At 53.2% G+C, this 22,657-nt stretch overlaps 7 protein-coding genes across 7 annotated transcripts; 2 read left to right on the top strand and 5 right to left on the bottom strand.

Annotated features, from left to right (window-relative positions):
• Positions 1–147: 147 nt before the first annotated feature.
• Positions 148–2,264, top strand: BDZ83DRAFT_299738 (major facilitator superfamily transporter). Its single transcript, XM_060502244.1, has 4 exons — positions 148–841; positions 896–929; positions 979–1,561; positions 1,635–2,264. The coding sequence occupies exons 1-4, from the start codon at positions 520–522 to the stop codon at positions 2,190–2,192; spliced, it is 1,497 nt and encodes a 498-aa protein (XP_060365611.1). The 5' UTR covers positions 148–519; the 3' UTR covers positions 2,193–2,264.
• Positions 2,265–3,823: 1,559 nt separating this feature from the next.
• BDZ83DRAFT_751602 (mannosyl-3-phosphoglycerate synthase) lies at positions 3,824–5,212 on the bottom strand (the record flags this gene model as incomplete). The annotated part of the gene is made up of 1 exon (XM_060514072.1): positions 3,824–5,212. One exon carries the CDS (start codon positions 5,210–5,212, stop codon positions 3,824–3,826), a length of 1,389 nt encoding a protein of 462 aa, XP_060365612.1.
• A 1,745-nt stretch (positions 5,213–6,957) lies between these two features.
• On the bottom strand, positions 6,958–7,942 carry BDZ83DRAFT_791920 (uncharacterized protein; the record flags this gene model as incomplete). Its single annotated transcript, XM_060515745.1, has 1 exon — positions 6,958–7,942. The coding sequence occupies one exon, from the start codon at positions 7,940–7,942 to the stop codon at positions 7,190–7,192; it is 753 nt and encodes a 250-aa protein (XP_060365613.1). The 3' UTR covers positions 6,958–7,189.
• Positions 7,943–8,815: 873 nt separating this feature from the next.
• On the bottom strand, positions 8,816–9,601 carry BDZ83DRAFT_776778 (uncharacterized protein; the record flags this gene model as incomplete). Its single annotated transcript, XM_060515469.1, has 1 exon — positions 8,816–9,601. One exon carries the CDS (start codon positions 9,599–9,601, stop codon positions 8,816–8,818), a length of 786 nt encoding a protein of 261 aa, XP_060365614.1.
• Positions 9,602–11,250: 1,649 nt separating this feature from the next.
• Positions 11,251–13,037, top strand: BDZ83DRAFT_776783 (aldehyde reductase II; the record flags this gene model as incomplete). Its single annotated transcript, XM_060515470.1, has 4 exons — positions 11,251–11,842; positions 11,988–12,350; positions 12,489–12,617; positions 12,718–13,037. Exons 1-4 carry the CDS (start codon positions 11,587–11,589, stop codon positions 13,035–13,037), a joined length of 1,068 nt encoding a protein of 355 aa, XP_060365615.1. The 5' UTR covers positions 11,251–11,586.
• Positions 13,038–13,214: 177 nt separating this feature from the next.
• BDZ83DRAFT_576341 (uncharacterized protein) lies at positions 13,215–16,181 on the bottom strand (the record flags this gene model as incomplete). The annotated part of the gene is made up of 2 exons (XM_060504911.1): positions 13,215–15,936; positions 16,099–16,181. 2 exons carry the CDS (start codon positions 16,179–16,181, stop codon positions 13,215–13,217), a joined length of 2,805 nt encoding a protein of 934 aa, XP_060365616.1.
• A 4,976-nt stretch (positions 16,182–21,157) lies between these two features.
• On the bottom strand, positions 21,158–21,550 carry BDZ83DRAFT_751607 (uncharacterized protein; the record flags this gene model as incomplete). The annotated part of the gene is made up of 1 exon (XM_060514073.1): positions 21,158–21,550. The coding sequence occupies one exon, from the start codon at positions 21,548–21,550 to the stop codon at positions 21,158–21,160; it is 393 nt and encodes a 130-aa protein (XP_060365617.1).
• Positions 21,551–22,657: the final 1,107 nt, after the last annotated feature.

A 22,657-nucleotide genomic window follows, 5' to 3' on the forward strand; every position in this document is an offset into this window, starting at 1 on the left:
TTTCTCTTTGATAGCTGCGACGGGCAAGTCAACTCGTCTCCACCCACTTTACCGCCCCCCGGATTGCGTTTGTTTCAAAGTGGATTGCTTTCCTTGTTCTCCAACACCCGGCCAGAATGCAGCTTGCCCGCGGCCGGGGTCGGCGCCGGGGGGTGGGTGGCCATTTAGGTGTGATCGATAGTGTCGCTTCAGCGCCGCCATGACTCGAGCAGACAGCGTCGCTTTCCAAGTATTAAGGGCCTAGGGTGGGCGCGCTTGAGGATTTGGCGCCGTTGAAACAGTTTTGCTCTGCGACGACACCCCTACTGATCTCTTCATTCTTCATGTTTCTCGAGTACCTTACTGCTATTTGTGTCGGCTATTGACTGCTGAGGAGGAGTTCTACGGGTTCGGCAACTGAAGCATGACGACACCGAGGAAGCTTGTGCAAGAAGCCGCTTAAGTTATCGAGATCGGAACGATACCCGTGTCTCGGCATTGCGATTGGCGCGCTTCTCCGGAATAGGGTAAAGGGACATCATGAGCTCTCCACCTCCTCACATCGCCCATGATGTCGAAAAGTCAGGGCCACGGCAGACCATGGAGGCGCTTGTTCACGACAACGATGGCGCTCGCATGAAGGAAGCCGTACATGGCGACGAAAAGGCGCTTCCGTCGTCTTCATCGGACGACGACCCGCCGGGAATCGTGGCGCAGGACACGGACCCGGACACGGATGCTGGGCACGGGGCCGGCGCCGAGGCCAGCGGAATCGTGGGCCGGGTGCTTAGTCGGGCCACGTCGAGGTCCAGCATTGTACAAGGTCCGCCTCCCGATGGGGGCGTAACCGCGTGGATGGCTAGTAAGTTGCTGTGTGCCATGAAGTCAGATCTCGCGAGGCTAACTCCAACAACAGTCTTCAGCGCCCATCTGGTCATTATGAATACCTGGTGAGTCCATCATAAGCTGTGTACGTCCAGCCAAACTAATAAATCTCAGGGGCATCGTCAACTCATTCGGCGTCTTCCAATCCTACTACACAACCCTCCTCGGTCGCCCACCCTCGGACATAGCCTGGATCGGCTCCTTCGAGGTCTTCCTCCTCTTCTTCATCAGCACCTTCAGCGGCCGCCTCACAGACGCCGGCTACTTCCGCCACCTATTCATCGCCGGTTTCCTCTTCGTGTTCCTCGGCATGTTCGCCACCTCCTTCTGCTCACAGTACTGGCAATTATTCCTCTCGCAGGGAATCTGCCTAGGCCTCGGCAACGGCTTGCTCTTTTGCCCAGCATTATCAACGGCGTCCACCTATTTCGACAAGAAAAGGGCCCTCGCGCTGGGTTTCGTGTCGATCGGAAGCTCGACGGGCGGGCTGATTTACCCCAGCATGGTGAGGCAGCTGCTTCCGAGTATTGGGTTCGGGTGGACGATCCGCGCTATTGCGTTCGTGCAGGCCGGCACGCTGGTCATCAGCTTCATGTTCCTGAAGCCGAGGGTCAAGCCCAGGAAAGCAGGAAGTATCGTTGAGTGGGCAGCTTTCAAAGAGTTGGAGTACACTTTCTACGCCATTGGGTCCTTCCTAGTAAGCTCTCTCTAGTAATCTCATCTATTACTCGGTATCAGTCTCCCCAGACCTTTTACTTACAATTCCACAGAACTACCTCGGCGTCTTCTTTGCCTTCTACTACCTAGCATCCTACACCCGCGACATAATAGGCCTCTCCTACAACGCCTCCCTCAACCTCCTCCTCGTCCTCAACGGCGTCGGCGTGCCAGGCCGCATCCTCCCCGGCTACATCGCCGACCGCGTCGGCTCCATAAACACCCTCATCCCCATGTCCCTCGCCTCCGGCATTCTCATGTACTGCTGGGTCGCCGTCTCCTCGACAGCGGGGCTCTACGTTTGGACCCCCTTTTACGGCCTCGTCGCCAGCGCGATCCAGAGTCTGTTCCCTTCGGCGCTGAGCCAGCTGACGAGCGACCCGAGGAAGCAGGGGACACGAATGGGTATGACGTTTACGATAGTGAGTTTCGCAGTGTTGACGGGTCCGCCAATTGCTGGAGCGATTATTCAGGCTGAGGGGGGGAGGTATGTGGGTGCGCAGGTGTATGCGGGGTCTTGTCTGCTCGCTGGTATGTGTTTTTGGTGTGCGGCGAAGATGGTGAAGACGAGGAGGGCTGGGATGGGGTTGAAGATCTGGGTCAAGGTTTGATGAAGTGATGATCCTCTGGAGCTGGTTGAGAGCCTTTTGATGTGCGTTTTTGTTGAGATGATTTCTTCTCTGCTAGATGGATTCGATAGACAGAGTGCGGCGTGGAGTTGATGATACGGCTAGAGACGTCGACTCGTGCCCCAGTCATTTAATGTAATTAGCATTGGACGATGCTTGCAGTGACCAAGATTGAGGTGTTAGTATTCTGTCAATATTGACAAAACCAAGCTGTTTCGATTTCATTTAACTAATAGCTTTCGCCAGACCCCCACGACGCACCGTCACAACTGATTTTCCTTTCCGAATTGAAACCCCCGCGAATTCCCTTCGGCATCCGCCATCACAAATGTTTCGCATTCTCTTTCTCTAGATCAGCATACTCCACGGAAATCGCCAGCATCTCATCCTCCTCCTCCCTTACGCTACCTCAAGTCTCAGTAGCAGACTGGCCATCAGCGCAAGCGGGCATTAAACCTAGCATTCCCGAATGAATCGTTCTCAGTATCATCATTCCCGAAATCCCTTCTACGTGCGAACAATATGGATATCTCCAGGCCTCTCATATCTCTAAAGGCACCAAGTCAACGACCACCAGCCCAAAAGCTCGTTCCGAGATGAAGCAATTGCGTTCACCAAGCTAGAAAAAAAAAAGGCGGAATGGTAGAACTTCAACCTCCAATGCTCCTCCGATCTTCCCCTCTCTCGGCAAATGTGCAGCTAGACAGCCTGTCATCAAACCCAGAAGTCGACCCCAACTAAACCTCGCAGCAAGATGTCGGGCCCAGAGTCAAAGTAAAGCCAAAATAAGGCAAAGCCAAGACTAGGCAAAGTGAGACACTTCATCAGCACACGCACACAATTCCCGAATCCCGTCCAATAAGACGCTGTACCAAATAACCCCAAGCCATCAACCCGCATTGCATATTCCGGAAAACAACCCTCCCCCTCCCCCGGCACGGCCGTTGTCGAACAACGCTGCGCGAGAATTACCACCATGCAGATTCTCGGATTTCGTGCATAATCGAGTGCGAGGCAAGCTGTGCCACCCGGCCGTAAGGTACCGGAGGAAGCTGTCTGCCCCGCATCGCACACGCATCTCATCAATACCTGAGTCAATCATGAATTCCCAATTGCGTTCCGGCATTACGGCCCCCACGTTTCCTCCGGAGTTGCTAGGAAAGGAAAATGCAGAAAGAATGTACCGTGTCCCGGATTTAAACGAGTTTCCCAAGTTTCTCGACACACTGAAACCCGGAGCGCATCCGTCAGAAGGCAGGTGATCCGATGCAGTTTCCCCCCTTTTAACGACCCCTCCTCTTCTAGAGGTACGGCTACGGCCGTTTGATATTTTTTGGACTTCTTGACTTTCGTCAGAGTTTCAATCTCTTTTTCAATGTTCCTAACAACGGTCACATACAATGGCACCTTCAGGATGTAGAGTCAAGATCAAATGGTATCTCTTGTTCATTCGTGATATCTATCTAAATGCTAAAAACCTGAGCTGCAACAAAACCAAAACCCTCAACGCTATGTCTATCTCAACGAAGAATCTAAGTATCTATAAGAGTCAAAACAAAGGAAAAGAAAGAAACTACAAGAAAAGAAAGACACAAAACAACAAAATTGAAACGTCAAGGAAACCCCCCGACCATCCTCCTCACACTCTCCCCGCCCAGCAACGCCGCCAGCCTCGCCATATCAAGCTCCCCGAGCGCAGGGTACACCCGCTCCCGCGGCACCTCCTCACCAACCGCCAACACCCCCTCGTCCTCCATCCACTTGCGCAGCGCCACCTTCATCGGCGCGGGCGTCATGGGCGAGTGGTACAGCATGTGCAGCGCCTGCGCGCGCATGTCGCTGACGTGCTCGTCGCCCTTGTTGTCGTGCAGGTGCGGGTTCCGCGTCTCGATTTGGTGGATCTGCACCGAGGCGTGTTGCTGCCGCGAGCCGTTGCTGCCGTTGCGGCCGAGGCTGCTGTTTCTGCTGCTACTACGGCTGCTGCTGCCAAGGCTGACGGGCGAGGCGGGAGGCGACAGGAGCTGCGACATGGACGACGGAGATATCGGGCTGCTTGCGTCTGAGAGTGTGTCGCTGTTGTTATCGTCGTCGAGTCTTTGGTGGTTGATGTGGCTCTGGTGATGATGATGATCCAGGTCGCCCATCTGCTCCAACAGGTAGAGGTACTCATACGGCTCGACGGCAAACCCGCTCGCCATCCTAAGCTTCAGCGCCAGGGACATCGTCATGGCGTGTTCCCCCGCGTTCCCCGTCGTAATGCAATCCGTTCCGTAGCCAGAGAACTCTTGCAGGAGGTTATTCAACCACTCGTTCACCACCCGCGAACTCCGTCCCCTCCGATCAAACATCAAACGCCCGTTCCGCTCCTTGGGCTTGGAGCTCCACGACACCCGGACCATGGCATGTTCCGCCGTCGCCCTGGAGAGGTGGAACCCAGCGGCATAGCTCTTGCAGTACTCGTTGATGGAACCGGGGATATAGTTATCGGCATCCACGAAGCCGACGTACTCCCTCTCCATCAGCGCCGCAACAGCCATGCCAACGAGCATCCCTTCCCCCTTTCCGCTGTGCACGAGCCCGTCGTCGTCGCTCACCAACTCAGGAGCCCCCGCCGCCGCGAAAGCGTCAGCGACGCCAAGGTCCTTTTGGTGCACCGCGATCGCGAAGCGATCCGCCTCGCGGCAGAAATTCTGTAGGATGTTGACCTCCGTCTCGTACCGGTCGTTGTAGCCGCCCTGTGCCCGGTTGCTGTTGGAGACGAGGACGATGAGGCAGTCGTGCGGGATCCCCGAGAAGACGGACTCGATTGTGCGGAACTCTTCGTTCATGCAGAGGACGACGATGGCCATGCGCGACTCGATGGCAAGGAAATCGTCCCGCGAGACGGTGAGGCTTGAGGAGGTGCTGCGTCCTGAGCCGGCGTCGAGCTCGATGACGCGCTGGAGCTCGTTGATTTGTATTGAGCCGAGGCGCTCGAAGCGGGAGGGTCGTGTAAGTCTCATTGTAAGGCGATAGTAACAGTGAGAAGACGGCTTGACCGAAAGGAAGTAGGGTCAGGATAGTTGAAAGATGTGATTCGAGTTGATTTGCTCTGCTCAAGAAAGAATAATGTACTGGATTCAAACAAAGACCGGTATGGTTAAATAGGTATTTGTACTTCACTCGAGCAGACTTCAGAGTAGTTTGAGCTTGGTGACTCTTACCTCTGTCTTCCCAGATATCCAAGCAAGACCCCCTTCGCTGGCCATCCTTATATGTATTAACATTTGTCCCTGTGATCCAACGGCCCGGCTCGTTGTCCACCCCAAGCCAAAGCACCAACGGCAACAAGAGCGTAAAAGAGAATGGGTAGACAGACAGACAGTCAGACTACGGTTGGGCGTTCCAACGGCCGTAATCCGGCTACCCAGGTAGGTAGGCCAGATATCGAGACCTCATTCGCAAAACCACAAAAAGGCCCCCAACGGCAACGGGTAGACTGTCGTTCAACACCTCTGCTATCCCATCGCATTGGTCAGGTCCCGGCAGGTTGTGCTGTTGCTCGCATTTGCCTAAAGGGCCGTTGCAGGGCCCACGTTTGCTGCGGTCTCTGCTGGAGAAGGGGATCCAACGTTATTCGTCAACTTTACATTGTATGGAGAAAGTGTTCCGTGGACAGGGGTTGGAAAAGAAAAGGGGAGAGGAAGAAGTCCGAAAAAGAAAGCAGCCGGGATTGTCAGAAAAATGATGCAGAAACGAAGTGTGCTGCACTGCATTCAACCTACGTCAAGTCCAAGTAACCAACAAGCGACCTCCAACACCGGCCATATCTCGACAGGGGTCTTTACACGCTGCGCCTCTCTCCTGCTGGAAAAGTGTAAGTGGGTAGAACAGACGAAGCCATTTACAACAAAGAACGTTTCCTAAATAATCTCCACTGGCAAGAAGCGTAACAAGAGTAATTATGAGCAACTGGACATCGATCATTCAAAGTGCTCATATTACAAATCACGTTCACAGAAAAGCGAATTGTACGTATCCAAAGTGCCGTGGTGAAGAAAGACGGACACAGCCGCTGTCAAGATACCACCGCATTGGTTGTGACCAAACTCAGAACTTAATTGATCCTAGCAATCTAGGCGCATTCCAAAAATCTCACGTGCGTTGGTTTCCCTTGCCATGGGTTTGACTCAGGTTCGAAAAGTGCGAGAGAGCCTTGTACTGGGGAACTGGGGGTGGCTCTCCTCGAAGGGCCAGTTGGGCGCGGTTGTGGCTCTCTCCTTTTCACCAACACAACACACACAGCCACGCACCGCGGCTGTTGGTTTCGTCTTACCACATTCAAAAAGTGCCTGAATGGTTCCAACTTCCGCTTCGCCTTGGGGAACCAATGATCTCATTGCTGTGCTGAGTAATTTCCGCCGCACAGCCGTTGGGTCTAGATGATAGGCCCAGGGGTGGCTTGACTCTCGAGTTGGCCTCGTTGAGCTCCTTCGGTCTTCTGGCAAATTACATCGTCCCATATCACCCCCTCACTCGGTGTGATAGAACGTCAGAGTAACGAGCAACTGGCTTTTTTTGTCTTTCTCTCTCCTAATTGCTCGTCATAGAATATCTTACAATTGTGCCAGGACCGAAGGCTACGTTCCATTGTTTTCCGTACAGCCAATTAAACCAACATCCAACGCCAACGTTCACAATTTGCAGTAATAACCACGCCCTGTTCCTTTGATATGCCAGTTCCTTCCATCCCTAGCCAAATCTCTCGCCGCTTCTCCAAAGGCCAAAAAAGCCGTTGCTCAGGTCGGAGTTGTACTGATATTGGTTTTGCCAAGCTTCGCTGCTAGCAATATTGTCGTCATCTGAATCATATTCTCACATCATTCGTCAAGTCGTTCGTGACCTTCATTTCCTCGTGTTATGCCACATCTCGTGACTTTGTCCGAGCCGGTACAGTAACTGTAGGCTACGAGGGTAGACAAGAAAGTTCGAGTGCTGACTCACTTCTTTCGAGTGGACGAGCCCTTCTTCGGCGTGGGAGCGCAGAGAGCGCAAGTGATAGAATCGGCACTTTTGCCGCCCTCGGAGGACTTGGAGCTGGAGACGGTCTTCTCGCGCAACTCGCTCATCGCAGCCGTCTGAGACTTTTCGTGAGCATCCTGCTTCTCCTTGATGCTTCGGTTATTGTCCATGATTGTCCTCGTGTCGTTTCGATTGTTCTGCTGATCCTCGTCCAAGGCTTCCTGCTTGAACCGACCGGCGCGAATGTCGCCTTTGATATCCCTGATGGCTTCCTTGTTGTCGGCTCTTTTAGCTGTCACAGCCTTCTCGAAGGAGGATACCTGAAGCTTGACATTTTCCATGTCCTTGTTGGCTTGCATCAAGCGGAGCTCCACAGCTTGAAAACGGATGTCATCTTCAAGACTTTTCTTCTCATCGACGAGATTTTGCTGCTCAATCTCGCGAATGGCGTCATCTACTGCCTCCAAGTGGCTCTGCATCTTCGCGATGGCACTCTTGATAGGCGGTAGCATCTCGTCAAGTCTGTGGTCGCGTTTGGCGTCAATCAAATTGCCGACATCGGCAAGCACCTTCTTCTCCGAGTCCTTCAGGTCTGCGGCGGTGACAGCCTGCATGTTTTTAGGCTGGCTTGCTGCAGTTAGCAGTTTGTTGGACTCCAGCATCGCGTGGATGATTCGCTCGACATCAGCCTGGGTCAGTGGCTTGGTCGCATTCGGATCCGCCATAGTCATGATAGCTGCGTCTGCGGTTGAAGGAACTGCCTTGGTGAGAGTTGCCGGAATTGGAGCAGTCGTAGTGGGAGTCGCGGTGGTGTGAGCTGCGGCACCGGTGGAAGCGGAAGCTGCGATATCTTCTGCCGAAGTGTTTCGAGCTGAGGAAAGTTGGGTTCCAGAGACTCAAGCGGAAGGGATTCTAGCTGAAGAAATTCTAGCTGAGATTGGAGTAGAAGAGATTGACGATGAAGAGATTTACGATGAAGAGATTGACGATGAAGAGATTGACGATGAAGAGATTGACGATGAAGAGGTCGGCAAAGAAGATTTTAAACCACCGGGCTGAGCTCGAGAGGTGGATCCATGGAGGCTGCCGGAACTTCCTGCCTCAGTTCCATACGCGGTCTTCTTCTTTTGCTGGCTCGACTGTTGATTGTTCGTGGTAGGTCGAGTCTCTTCACGGGCGTGGCCCTGCTGCTGGGGACGAGAGACAGCCCGAGACTCAAAGAGCTCCTCCGAGCTCCGATCCCGATTGGTGAGTGATGTTCTGGCACCTGCCTGTCCCTGATAGTTGTTGCCTTTTTCATTTTCAGTGATTTGAGTCTTTGTCCAACTCGTCCTTGTGGTGTTCTTACCGCTTTACCTGGTGTTGTTAGCAGGATACTGAACTCCGCCAGCCATAGTCACAACGATCTCTCTGGCCATCAACTCACCAAAGGGGATGATGTGACATCTACCATGCATATGTAGCCATTTGCTGTATCCACTGTAGTCAGAGTGTGCGCTCTTGGCCCTGCGCAAGGCGGCAAACTCGTGAGCAAAGCATGTGCTAAGTTCGGAGTTCTTGTTAGCACGATCGTGGATCATCGTGGCGAGGTAGCTCGTCTCAATTCAAGGGTCGTCTTGGAAAAGACACCAGGCTATCCAGACTTGAACAATGAGCGGCTGAGTCTCCTTGAAGCTCGAATACTCATCGGCTCGCACCATGATGGCAACGGCACTTTGAATGATGGGATGTTCAGGTCCAGGAACCCGGACAGAGCGGCGCATGATCTTTCTGGCATCCACGTAATACACGTCGGCAAGCTGGGTGTTGGAGTTGATGAGAGGTTTCCTGGTCTTCCTGAACAAGGAAGGAAGGCTGCTCATGCTGGCGTTTTGATTGGCAGCCCAGTATTTGTTCCTGAACTTCTTCTCTAGACGAGCGTCGTGAACCATGTTGAACCAATCCGCCAAGGGCTTTGCACGCCAGTTGTCAAGACTAATAAAGATTTCGGCTTTGAGATAGCGCATGAGGTCAACAATCTCTGCTTGACCCTTGTTTTTCAAGACTGACTTGGTGGTTGAATGGTACGTGTTTGCACCCAACAAAAGGCCTTCTGTCTGCCGAGTAGTCGTGACCGTATGCATGATGTTGTTGTATATGTCGCTGAGGTCAGGGGTGTGGATGATCTCCTTTCTCATGGCTTGGTGGGCTGCCTGTTCAGAGTATCTGATCGTAGTCACCATGTGTTTAGTTGACGCCTTTGCTGGAGCTTGCCCCCGCCTTTTGAAGGCGCTGGTGGTGTGCTGGTCCGCTTCATGGTCGTCCTCGCTCTCATCAAGAACGGCAGCAGGTCGCTTCCGAGAGTAATAAGCCATGCTCAGCGTGCCCTGTCCCGGGTTCTGTCGGTTCATGGCTTTCTTGCTTGGTATTCCTGTAGGAATATGTATTAGAGAATGGTAATGAGTTGAGGAGGAGGAGCGTGAGGGATATTGTGAAGAAGTAAAGGTGAATTGTAGAAGAAGTGTAAGTGAAGATGGGTGGAAAGTCGCGATGGGGAGGTGCGGATAAGAGAAAGTAAACAGACCGACGAGAGGGCAAGAAATGCTCTTTTGCGCGGTCAGTGGTGTAAAGGAGGAGGACACAGAAAATCCAGGAAGGAAATTCTTGCGCCGGAGGAAGGAATGGAGGAGATGAAGTCAAAGCTGAGAGAGGGAACTCCTGTCTGGATGAGAAGATGTCGCGTCGCGCGTTTGGAATGTTGTGGGAGGAAAGTCTGCGAGGTGAGGGCTTGAGTCCGAAGGGGAGCTGGAGCCTGGGGGCCGAGGCAGATACGGAGGAAGGTGAATACGAAGACGAAGGTGAGTATGAGGGTGAATATGAGGACAGAGAAGGAGGTGAAGTCGAATCGCCGCCTGCCTGCCTGCGGCATGACAGTTGCCCCAGGCCTGGGCCAGTTGTTACTTGGAGCAGATCACGTCGTCAAGTCAGAGATAGTTCATGGAAGACGAGAGGTTGTTGAGAAGACACCAATCATCGGTGAACGACGATTTATAGGAAGACATGTCTCACAATCATCCGCCGAAGAAAGGGCACATCCCCGGGTCTTGCAGCTTAAGTGAGATTCATCCACTACATCACGCGGTATCTCTTCCACTAATTGCCTTACTATATGATTATTTCGTCCACTCGATCCCGAGATACTCGTTTGTTGTTAGAAATTCCGAAGATCCAATGGAAGTGGTGGTCAACTCCATAGATCAACTCTGCGCCGGTGATATAGGTAGACTGGATAAATGAAGTCAGCTGTCATTTTTGACACACGTGACATGAACTCAACAATATTCCTCATTCCGTACTTGCCCTTCATCAGATAGCCGACTTTCACTTTGTACTGCGGATCGATCCTCCCAAGCTTCGAGATGTTGGAGCGTCACAGCAGACGTCACACGAGACAGTGATTGGACGGAATCAGTTGGATGCGGTCACAGCCTCTTGCTTCCAACAGACCAATCTCAGCGTCGATTACAGATATTTCAGGATATTGGACCATACAGTCACTCACTAGTCACAAATCGTCCCATTCTTTTGAAAATACTAAATATTTACATGTGATCAATCTTGGATGATCTAGGACTGTTACAACCCTTGGCATCGACTCTCCAAAATAAGATATGACTATCCAGATCAAAGTGTAAAAAGGGGTGTCATTCAACAGAAAGTTACTGGTGTGTATCAAACAGGATAAAAGTTCTGATTTCTTCGTTCTACCAACAAAATACGAAGACGACATTTGTTACATCAGACTCAGTCACATCAATCACATCACCAACACCATAACCTCAAGAAACCACGAGCGCACTCAAAGCTTCGACATCGTAGCACCAAACTCCAAAACCCCGCAGTCCATCAATTCACCTTACTAAGAAGGCCCCTTGCCAATCCAACTGTCTCAACACACTCATATGCTAGGCGATGCCCCTCCCGGCTCCCGCTCGTCGCCGCCCAATGCTCACATAATCCTCTTTCCCCCGCCCCTCCCTCGGCCCGGCCCCGCGAACGGCTCCGGTGGGATGAACTACATCCATCACCCATCCCATCTTCCACACAAACCACCAAGCCTCTCCCCCTAATTGGAACCAACCAAACATTCTCAAGCTCTTCCATGACGACAAAAGCTGAGAAATCATAGCTCTCTTCCTCTTTCAAGACGGAGAATTCTCCCCGCTCAAAAGTCCGTTACTGTGATATACTCACAACCATCATCAGACATATAACCTCAAGCTCCCCCATCACGAACATCATGAACTCCCAAGCTCACCACCACCTCACTTCTTCCCACCCTCCTTGACTTTTCCAAGAAACTGCCACCATTCAGCAACTAACAACTTCAAACAAAATGTCACTCAATATTCCCAACCCGTCGCTGCCAACCGGTTCCACAATCGTCCTCACAGGCGCAAACGGCTACATCGCAAGCCACATCGCAAACCAACTCCTCCTCCAAGGCCACCACGTCCGCGGCACCGTCCGCTCCCCGTCCAAAACAGCATGGCTAGCCACCCACTTTGACAAGACCTACGGCCCCGGGAGGTTCACCCTTCACGAGGTCGCCGACGTCGAGAAGGACGGGGCGTTTGATAATGTTGTCAACGGTACGTTCACCCTTTTTCATTCACCCTTCTCTTCATCTTATTTCTTCGTCACGTTGAGCATAAAAGAAAAGAGTAAACAATGTAAGCTCCAAACGGTAATACTAACAACCCCAACCAGGCGCCGACGCAGTCATCCACACCCTAGCAATAATGAACTTCTCCCCCAACGACCCTACCCCGGAGGAAACAATAACCTCAAACGTAAACGCAACCCTCTCCATCCTCCGCTCCGCAGCCCGCGCCGCTGCTCCCTCTCCAGACAAACCCGGCGTAAAACGCTTCATCTACACCTCCTCCTCGGGCGCAGCCGCCATGCCCCGCCCCGGAGAACCCTACACCGTCGACGCGACCTCGTACAACCATCAGGCCGTCGCCATCGCCCTCTCCGGAAAGGGACCCAAGGGCATGGCGGGCGGGTACATCACCTACTCCGCCGCAAAGACCAGGGCCGAGCTGGAGTTGTGGAAGTGGTATGAGGAGGAGAAGCCTGGGTTTGTCTTGAATTCGAGTATGTTCATTGATATATGTCTCTTTCTTTTTGTGTCCAATTGCCCGTCTTTCTCCTCTTCATATCTCCTTGTCCTCCTCTTTCTGTTCCGCTGTCCTCTTCTTTCATATCTCCGGGCCTAACATGAATAATCGGTAGTCGTGCCCAATGCCGCCCTGGGCAAGGTCCTCCTCCCGGAACACCAAGGCTTCCCCACTGCCGTTGGCGCAATGCGACCCCTCTGGCAGGGAAAAGTCACGCCCGAGTTTGTCGCAATGTTCCCAGCTCGTAAGTACACGATTCCCCCCCGCTGCTCTGGCCTGCCTCACTCGAAATACTTAAACAACCATGATCCCCACCCTCTGCATCCCAAATTAACCCCTCCCAGAATGGTACTGCGATGTCATCGATATAGCTCGAATCCACATCGCAGCACTCCTCCTCCCAGATGTCCAGTCCGAACGCCTCATCGCCTACGCAGACAAGTTCAATATCAACGATCTCCTCGCCGTCTTCCGCCAAATCCAACCAAACCGAACCTTCCCCGACGATCTTCCTGATCTCCCCTCCGATAAGGGCACTATTGCCAATGAAAGAGCCACTCAGCTGATGGAACGTCTTCAGGGTGCCAAGGGCTGGATAAGCTTGAAAGATTGCCTGGCGCCGTTGGCTGAGCAGTATGCAGCGGCTGAGGCGGAATCAAAGTGATGTCGAAACGAAGTCAGAGGCGAATGGACACATGGGCGAGCTTCACCGGGTCGTATCTTTGAGAACTCAAAAGCCTTTCAATTGTCCTTGGAGTACTGTTGGACTGCCGCTTGGCTGTCTCATCAGCCCAATGGGATGGTGTATATCTACAAGTCGCGCTGAAGCCAACCCCCGGTGCTAGGCTTGGAAAGTTGAAAAGCATCGTGTCGTAAAGTGAAATTGGTATCTGAGAGAGAAATTTACATCACGATCTATCAGCAAAGTTAGTAGTGCACTCATCAACAACAGTGCGGCTTTACTTACGCAGTCAGACTCATCCTTCCCCTTAGGAATGCCCATCGCCTCGAAAGTGGCAGGTCCCTGGCCTGTCGCTTGCTTCTTGGGAGGGGGCATAGTCTGAGCACTAGGAGCAGGGCTGGGTTGCTGCTGCGGGCGCGGCTGAGATGAGGGCGGCGCACTGCCCGTTCGACCCGGCTGCTCGGCAAGGTCTGGTCGGTTGGGGAAGGGCCGGGGCTGACCCGCCGGTCCAGGACCGGGACGCGGTTGGCCCGAAGGGCTAAGGGGCATTGAGTCAATCCGCTGAGGTGCCGCACCTCTGCCGTATCCATACTGAGCATCAGGGGGGATGGATGATGTTCGCTGGCCAAAGTTGCCAGCTTGTGCAGGCGGCGGCGTGGGCTGGCCGTAGTCGCTTGGGCCATAGCTTCCCTGCTGCGGAGGGTACGGGCTTTGCTTGGGCGGCCTGTTCGCGGCTGGGTTCGGAGGAAGGCCACCTGCCGCTGGGTAGGGTTGGCCAGGTGGCCGCGCTGCGGGACCAGGGCTCGGCTGGCGATATCCAGCAGGCCCTCCGACAGGCACACGACTGCGCGGGTCCGAACCGGCCGGCGGAATCATGTTGCCCATTGACTGTGAAGCGCGAATGTTGCCTGCGGGTCCCGGGGGACCACCGGGACCGGTGCGAATGCCAAACGCGCTGCCGGGGCGATCAGAGTGTGGGCCAGAGACGGGACGACCACCACCGTAGTGAGGGGAGAGCTGAGGTCCAGCGCCCCTGCCACTGCCGCCGCCGCCGTGGTGCATTTCATCCTCGGGATACGGTGCCGTTGATTTTGGTCTGTTCAGGTTGAGCGGCGCAGGGCGGTCGTCCTCTGGGTATGGAGCAGCCGACTTGGGCCGGATTGCAAGGTTGGATTCGAGGTTAACGGTGAATGCGGCTGGCCTGTTGCCCATGCTATTGGGTCGTGAGGGATCAGGGTAGTCAACGGTGTCGTGCGGCGCCGAAGTAGGGTGCACTCTGGGCGACGGGTGAGGAGATGTCTTGGCCGACGTAGACGGGTAGCCGGGGTGGGCATCGGTCGGGGTGACCGGCGCGCTCTCGGAAACAGTCGGCATAGTATTCGGCTGCTTGAAGCGATCGGGCCTCTTGCCGCGCTGAGAACCATGCTGCGACTTGATCCTCGTCAGCGTCGTAGTCTCGTGGTCGGCCTTGGTCAGACTCTTCTCGTGATCCAAGGCATCGATTCGGCCTCTGGCGTCCTTGTTGCCGTGGTCAGCAGCCGCTTCGTACCAGAACCTGGCTTGGCGGAGGTCCTTGGGGACGTGAACGCCAATCTCGTAGTAGTATCCCATGGCAAATTCTCCAGTCGGCAACTTGGCGTTGGCAGCATCTTGAGCGTACTTGAAGGCCAGCTGTTCATTCTTATTGAAGATGCCCTCGTATCCGAATAAGAACCATCTGCTCACACCGAGCGACGCCTCGGGCTGTCCTTGCTGGGCGGCCAGCCCGTAGTAATGCAGCGAGTACGCCGGGTTAAAGTCGCACCCAAGCTGGCATAGCTCGTAGGCCTGACCAATCTTCAACTGAGCCTTGGCGAAGCCAAGGTATGCAGCCTTCTCGATATACATCTTGGCCTGGTGCAGGTCCGTCTGAAGCAGAGCCTCCGGAACATCAATGTCAGGAAGGTCCCTGGCGAGGAGCATTCCATAAACATACGACCCTTGCGGCGCATCCTCGTCCGAAAGGTCAGCGGCCTCCCTAATAAGGTCTAGACCTCGCTGGTAGTCTTTCTGGTGGTTGTGCTGGCCGAGCAGACTCATCATGCCCAACCGGTACATAGCGGCCGAGTCTTTGAGTCGCAGACCGAGGTAGTAGTGCTCGACGGCTTTACTATAGTCGTTCGAGTTCTCAAACAGCATGCCCAGACGATACTCCGCACGCGCGTAGCCAAGCTCTGCCGCGCGCTGGTACTTTGTGTACGCATCTCTCTTGTCAGGTCTGCAGCCAAACTTTCCAAACTCGAGCCACTTTGCTTTCATAAAGAGTGCCTCGGGATGTTCCTGGCCCACCAAATAGTTGACAATGTTGATTGCGTCGACGCGCAGCTCGTGCTCGACATTCGGTGTCTGGCGGCCACTCTCTGGGTCTCGACTTCTGGCATCCATGACAATCTCAGCCCAAGCTAAGGTGTCGCGAGCCCATGACAGCTGCATAGAAACATTATTCGAGTGCAGGACATGTTCGCGGGCGTTCCACAAAATTGTTTCCTTTTCCTCGTCGGTCGGGGGGACGTTATCTCCTGAGAGCTTGGGGAAAGGAGAGAACGAGGGCGCCGCGCTGGGCCGCATCTTATGAGGGTTGTCGCTCGCGCTGTTCTCGTGGAAGGGTCTGTAGGAGTCGGTCGGGCGTGCGCCGGCTTGGGCGTCGGATCCTCCTTTCGGCGGCAGCGAAGGCGCACCAGAATCGGTTGGCTTGAGGACAGAGGACAGGGACGGCTCACGACCGTGTCGGTTGGTAATGTTGTTGCTGGAGACGGCTGCTCGGTTCGGGGAGACTTCGCGGGCTTCAAGTTCCATGCGCTGAAGGTCGTTTTGCATGTTCTGGGGGACCTGAGGCGTTACACTGTAGGAGAGGTGTGGTCAGCATAAGGCCTTCGGGTTAGGAAAAGGGACGGAACAAAGACAAGGAACGGCGCCAAAAACGGCCCCATCTCCAGTTCCAGCCAGCGGGAAAGGAGGGACCCATGGTCGATCCGCCAAGATTAAAATGAGGGAATACGCGTACCGTTGAGGAGCAGGTGCAATGACCTCGGGCATGTAGTAGTCATCGAACCCTCCAGGAACGAAGGTTGCGCCGAATTGTGGCATCTCGTCAGTTGTGTTTTTGGGCTGAGGTGCACCTCCATAAATAGGAGGATATCAGTCAGCGGGGGTTGAGTCGAATGACGTTTAGGTTGGAGCCACCGCCAGCTTTTTCTGTGTGGTGGTCTCTTTGCTACAGTTGGGCCGGCCGCCTTCTGGAGCCCCCGGGAAAAGGAGCTGCTGCTGCTGCTGGCTGTTGCTTCTCGTCGGGCTGATCTGCTTTTTGAGTACGCCCGGCAAGGGTACGGGAGGGGGAAGTAATCCTGAGTGGGGTGGGATTTGGCGAAGAAAAAGATAGGTAATCAAAAACGATCAATAAAGGCTGAGCTGATGTCGGAACGGGCTTGGGAGAATATCCAAGTCCTTGGGTCCTCTTATGAACTGTCTCTGCCTTCACTTGCTCTCTGTCTTGAACCGTAGGGCGAGGATGTCCGAAAGCGGGGTGGAGAGTCCAGGTCGAAGCTCAAAGCATCTGGGATTCTCGACGGCGGGCCCTTTCCTTTTAGCGTGCAGAAAGAGCTGAGTGTCCCCTTTTCTCTTGTGTGCGCGAGCCGGCTAGTGAAACATGGGAGCAGGTTCGGATAGGCGTGCCAGGTGCCAATGTTGCATTTCTCTCTCGGGCCAGGAGTGAGGGGGGAAACTCCCTTCTGTTTGTCCCATTGCCCAGAAAGCGGGACTGACCAGGGAAGTTATACCAGGAGGAGGGGTCGTTGATCTCGTCGCAAGTCGTTGAGTATGCCCATGGTACTCCACCGCCCAAGCCGCAGCACGGGCGCTAGCTCGCTGTGGCAGCATAGGAAACGGATGAGCTGAAGCGCAACAAGCCTTTGTCTTTTTTAGCGCTCGTGGTCATGGGCATGCTGATGTCGGTATGTCGCTGTGCAGCTCCTTGCTGCGGCCTCTCGAATTGAAAGGTACTTCGTCTGTACTTTCCGGGTTGACAGTGGGCGGAGCAGGGGGTGGGCTGGTCTCGAGGATCAGGTACCGAAAGGTAATCGAGGGGGGCCGCTCCAGGATGAGGCATGTAAGACGTTCAATAAGCGTTGGAGACCTCTGTTGTCGGTTTGATGGCCGTCCATGCCGTCAGTGACTAGGATATGTCATCTGACCAGCATGAACAGACGGCGTGGCAGTGGCAGCCCGTGGCCATCCGAAGACAGAGGGCAAGTGTGGTTGAACGCAGAGTAGCGATAAGTAATCCTTTGGAATTCTGACATATGCACATGGCACCCAGGGAGCGCGAAGATCTCAAATCCTTGTGCGCTTGACTGTACGTATTTCATTTGGCCATGGCAGATGCATGCAATCGTGGTGTTGGTAGGTGGAGAAGAGTAGGTACTCCGTAGAGCAAAAGCAGCAGCAGCAGCAGATTTCCGGTTCGGGGGTCCTTCGGGCTCCCGGCTTGATAAAATGAGGTGGTCCCCACGAAAGGAAATGGAAGAGGGCAAAGGAGGGAGATGAGACTAACCAAGGGCTTTTCCCAGATGAAGACCAACGTGTCCATGTCCTCCTCCTTGTGGAAGCTGTAATACCTGACCCTCGGAGATGGAATGTGGTCCAGACACAGCGGCTGTTCCACCACGACTGGCGCTTCTAGTGCCGCGGCCGTTGTAGTGTGGGCCTCGCACGGCACCCGGCGCATGTCCCTGGCCAAGCCGCGCGTACATCGCCCATCGAGCTTTGCACCTTTCGAAGGGTGTCATCCCCTTTGAGTACGGATACCACATATTTTGTTCTTAAATGACAGCAGGGGGTTTCGTTTGGTAGGTGAGAGTTCGGCTGAATCAAGCTAGAACAAAGTTGGGAGGAACCCGCGGGATCGAGTGGCGTATACCGGGGCGGGTGGACGAATGTCGAAACTCTGTTGGCGATGGTGGCTTGTAAATCCGGGTATCGATGCTCCGGAATGCGAGATGGATAGGTCGGTCGATAAGGTAAGGTAGGAAGAATCGCTTGACGAAGACGTCAAGCGATACAATCTGGATGAGGTGGGCGAAAAAATAAGATCAGGTGTGAGGTTGAAGGCTTCCATTGAGAAGATATTCTTTTTTCTGAAGCAGAAGCAGAAAGAGCAAGACCGCACCATCGCAGGTTGCTGCTTCCTGCCGTTTTTTTTTTCCTGCCATTTTTACCAAATGACGGGAAGGAAGGCCCAAAGGGTCGGTCCTTCCTCCCTCACATGGTTTCAATTGCTACCCGTCCCGTTCTACAACTTAAGCTTGGAAGGCACGCTGAATACTCGTTCCTTCCTACCTACCGAAGGTAGAGGTACCTCAAGTAGATGCGACACGGCGATATGCACGGAGAGCAACACGACGGGAAGGTGCATCTGACCGAGACGAAGCAGCCAATCATTCTCATCATCTCAGTCATCGGTGGTTTAGATGAGCAATAGAAGACGTGCTGTCGCGACACCGACAAGGCGGCAGCGTTGCGCTGCAGTCAATCCCTCCAATTCCACCTCATAAGGTATGTTACTGTGTCAGGGCCTTTGGTGGCTGCTTGCTGCATCGTGTTACAGAACGTGCAGAACACCCCGCCCCCATGTCCTGCCCCTGTAAGGGAGAAGAAATCCATGGAGGAATTCCAATCAGGCATTGGATGCATCACTGGAGCCTGCGCCACTGTCCGACCGTTGACCCCAGAGGCCCCTCTCAATCTCACAATCGAAGGCGCCTTTTTTCATCCATTGCATTTCATTGTGCCCCATTATCCGTACTCAATACGGTCATTTCATTTTCATGCCTCTTCTTATGGGATCTCATGTAAACAGTACTGACCACCCTCATAATATCAGTCAATCCATCTCCCTCTCGTCTTATTATGAGAAGGTGAGAATGATCCTGTAAATGTCCATGAGAAACTCACTCTCCAAGCTTAACCAATCACTTGCAGTCCGGGTGTTGATTGGCAGTGAATAACATTCACACCACACAGTCCCAAAACTCAATCAAAGGTCCTCCACTCGGGTATCTCGCGTTTCCCTGCGCAGCCCGCTTTGCTCAGCCACAATGTCAAATTCGAGAATGTCTTTTTTGCTCTGTGTTTCCAAACATAGAAACAGACCCTTGCTGCTTGCATTTCTCGAGTGACCAATGAGTGACTTTGCATACCTTACCGCAGCTGCCCGTCCCGTCCTTTGGGGGCCAAGTCCCCGATCGCAATCGGAATCGCTTGTCTCGTTATCGTTCGTTCCACTGCTTGGCGGCAGCTTCATGAGTGATATGAATTTGGATCGATTTGCGCAAGTCTAAACGACTAACATTGAAATAAAAGGGATATAAGACAAACTCATTCGAACTCATAGCCTTCAAAATAATGACACTATTCCGACATGGATTCGGGTACATCGGAAAGGAATACAGGTCACCTGATAACATCGACTATCACCAAATTTACTATGGAACAAAATGCAAAAAAGCAAGCTATACATGGCATTATGTAGGACCGTGAGCCAACATACGCTTCCACCATTCAAGGTTGGAATCGTACCGCTCGGCCATCGACTACAACGGACGGTGCTTGTTGAAGATACTTTCACCTTTGCTCACTATATACCTCTCAACGCCCACCAAGTGAAGGTCGGCTGTTAAGCAAAGGGCTCATGCTCACAAACCAGAGTCTTCTAGTCTACCTTACCATAAGATCTCACTCTCAATCCCTGATTATATGTAAGTGCGTGTGGGTGCAATGCACTGAGGATCATCGCAGCACTAACTCATACCATGTATTTCTGCTTGGCACTCCGAATTTCCCCAAACCCACGTCATAGGTGCCACAACGGCCATCATCCGATCCAACCCGTCCCATCTTTCCACCTAGAAGTAACCGTCTTCGACCAGGCCGTGCCCTGTTCTTCGAGCCACTGAGTGTAACCTTGCCCAAGTAAACTCCAGAGCCGATACTCAACAGCATACTTCATCCCCATCGCGATCCGGAGAGACGAGACGAACGCTCTCTGGCTGCAGTGTGGAAGCATCGCTCAAAAAGAGATCCCCAATGTTTCTAGGCTCCATCTGCCCACCATCGACACGTGTTTATTCTGCAAGCTGCTTCTCCGGGACCATGTTTCCGTTTAATGTGCTACTGCTGCTGCTGCTGCCCACTAGGAACTATTTAGCCGCGCGTATACCTAGCGCCGTAGACTCCAAAGGCTCATGTGTCATCAGCGCCTGGATTCGGTTCCCGACGGGTGGTTTGCGGCAGATCGACAGTTTTGACCCAATCTTAACCCACGCATGCTTACTGTTTTCGTCCTCTATCCGCCTATCACTTATCAAAGTCACCTTCCTCTGCTGACCATGCGGACTTCATGGATCCTGGAGCAGAAAGATTATTGTCCTCCGCATTACTCAGCGCGATGTCTCAAAATGGGGTTGCTGTGATGTTAGTTTCCACATCATGTAAGCGCCTTCTCTTGCGGTGTACGTTTTCGCCTGTTGTCGAGTCTGTCGGCATCCCATGCCGGCACAAAGACTCTAGGAGGGCAAACGAGAAGCTCTCATAGTATGCGTTGTCTCAACCATCAAGACAAGCGAGGTGGGCCGCAATCCCCATACCAAACGTTGAGTTAAGATCTCAGAGGTAGTCAGGGGTCCCGTCTTATTGATCAACGGCGAAACAATTCTTGCAATCTCCCTCCTCTATAATGACCATCTGACAAAGCTACTTATCAGTGGTCGTCGTACGCGGATTATTTAGGTCCAAGACCATCAAAGAATAAGGTAGAGCAAGGTATATTGCTGTCTAATCCTTTCGCTTGTCCTCTCAAGCCTTTGACCAGACCATTCAATTCAAGAAGAAACCAGTTTATTGTCTACTGAGCAAGGCTTGGAGTAACAGTCTATCCCAGTACCGGACCCCGGATCTCTTTCCCCGCTGCTGGTCCAGCCCTTCCCAACCTTGCAGACCATATAGTAGAACCACCACAACCTATCCCAAAGTCTTCCCAGAGACTACCCAAACTTATACGAACAGAGTCTCTAAGAACCATTGGAACCACCACCAGTGTTACCGCCCTTACCAACACCACTAACAACGCAGTGTCCAAGAGACGGGTCACACTGCCTCTGCGGCGACCTGCGCCCGAACCCGCCGCTAACCTGCTCGGCCTCGAGCGCCTCCATGCCGCGGGCGGCAACGGCGGAGTGCGAGGCGTCGACTTTATCTTCGGCGATGACGTCCCCGAGCTGAAGATCGTCGCCCTCGTGCTCGGCGAGGAAGAAAGTGTTGGCGGGCTGGGTGCCGTCGCAGCTGGCTTGGGCGACGACTTTGCCCGCGGTGTCGGTGCAGTAGACTTTTGCTTCGGCCGAGGCGGCGAAGAAGGCGGCGGCCGCGATTTGGATGGTGGGGAGGGTGATGTGTTGGGTCTTCATTGTGGATGATTTGGAGTTGTCTGTTTTTGGGAAGAGCAGAAAAGGGGTTGAAGTTGTTGGACCTAGAGAAAGCGAAGGTGCTTTGGAAGATTGTTTGTGATCAGAGAGATGGTTGTTAAAAGTCTTGAGTGCGTGATGAAGAGCAAAAGGAAGATTTTCATTACAGGATCAAGGCCTCCTATTTATGTCATTCGACAGGACAACTGTGATGGATGAGATGGTGAGGCCTTCTCGTTACCCATACGGGTAACAGGTTGCGGCGCAAAGGTTCGGCCACGCCGTAGACAGACTTGAGATTCTCATGATTCCCCGATCGTACCTCACCGTCATCTGACTCAATTATTTCCGAGTTCAAGAACTTTGAACGGCAAGATTTCTGTCTTGCTTTGCCTGTGTCATGAAGCAGTTTGCCAAGGTTCCCTTTGCAAACGAGCCCGACAATTGCCATCATCGTGGCTCTACCGTATACAAGTTAAGCTTGAGAATGACTTAATGTGGATAAACGGGCGTATCTCTTTCACGCCGGCGGCATTGTCAGGGTTGGTCATAAGAATACCGGCAGCGTTCGGCCGTCTCGAGACGCCGAGTTCTCAAGGATGTTTCCAGACCTGTCTACTCTGGGGAATTTCTTTCAAGATGTCGCCGTAAGAACAAGGAGGCCTTGGTTCGTTCTGTCATGTGTTCAATATCAAGGAACAACGTAATGCTAGTCATAAGTGATACTGCCTTACGAATCTACCCGGTTTCTCGGTTCACCTTACAGGCTCACTTACACAAGGCCACCCTGATAGCAAAATGCCACTTTCCTTCCACAATGTCTATCACGTGTTCCAATAAGTCGTAGTAAGGCCCCCAATGAGCAATAGAAGTAGGGGCCACGATCGCCGACTTGGAGCTGTTGTTCGGAGTAACCCGCGTTTCAAAGGGTTGAGGATCATGTTGTCTCGGCTTGAACCGATGATACTCCGCATGTTCACGACTGCCTACTTGGCTCAGAGACTCAACATTTTTCGCCCTCGCCCCACTGAGCTCAAGTCATTCAACAAGCAAAAGTCGTGACAACCCAAAGCCAGTGATTGATTCAAGTTCATGAAAACAATAATTCCC

Source organism: Colletotrichum acutatum (assembly GCF_030867785.1).
Source record: "Colletotrichum acutatum strain CBS 112980 chromosome Unknown BDZ83scaffold_40, whole genome shotgun sequence".
NCBI classification, from domain to species: Eukaryota; Fungi; Ascomycota; class Sordariomycetes; order Glomerellales; family Glomerellaceae; genus Colletotrichum; species Colletotrichum acutatum.

Excerpts from the sequence above, each read along its gene's own strand:
- BDZ83DRAFT_299738 (XM_060502244.1), top strand. The coding sequence starts at position 520 with ATGAGCTCTCCACCTCCTCACATCGCCCATGATGTCGAAAAGTCAGGG. Across the intron at positions 930-978 it reads CTGGTCATTATGAATACCTG|GGGCATCGTCAACTCATTCG; the intron begins GTGAGTCCATCA and ends AATAAATCTCAG. Across the intron at positions 1,562-1,634 it reads ACGCCATTGGGTCCTTCCTA|AACTACCTCGGCGTCTTCTT; the intron begins GTAAGCTCTCTC and ends ACAATTCCACAG.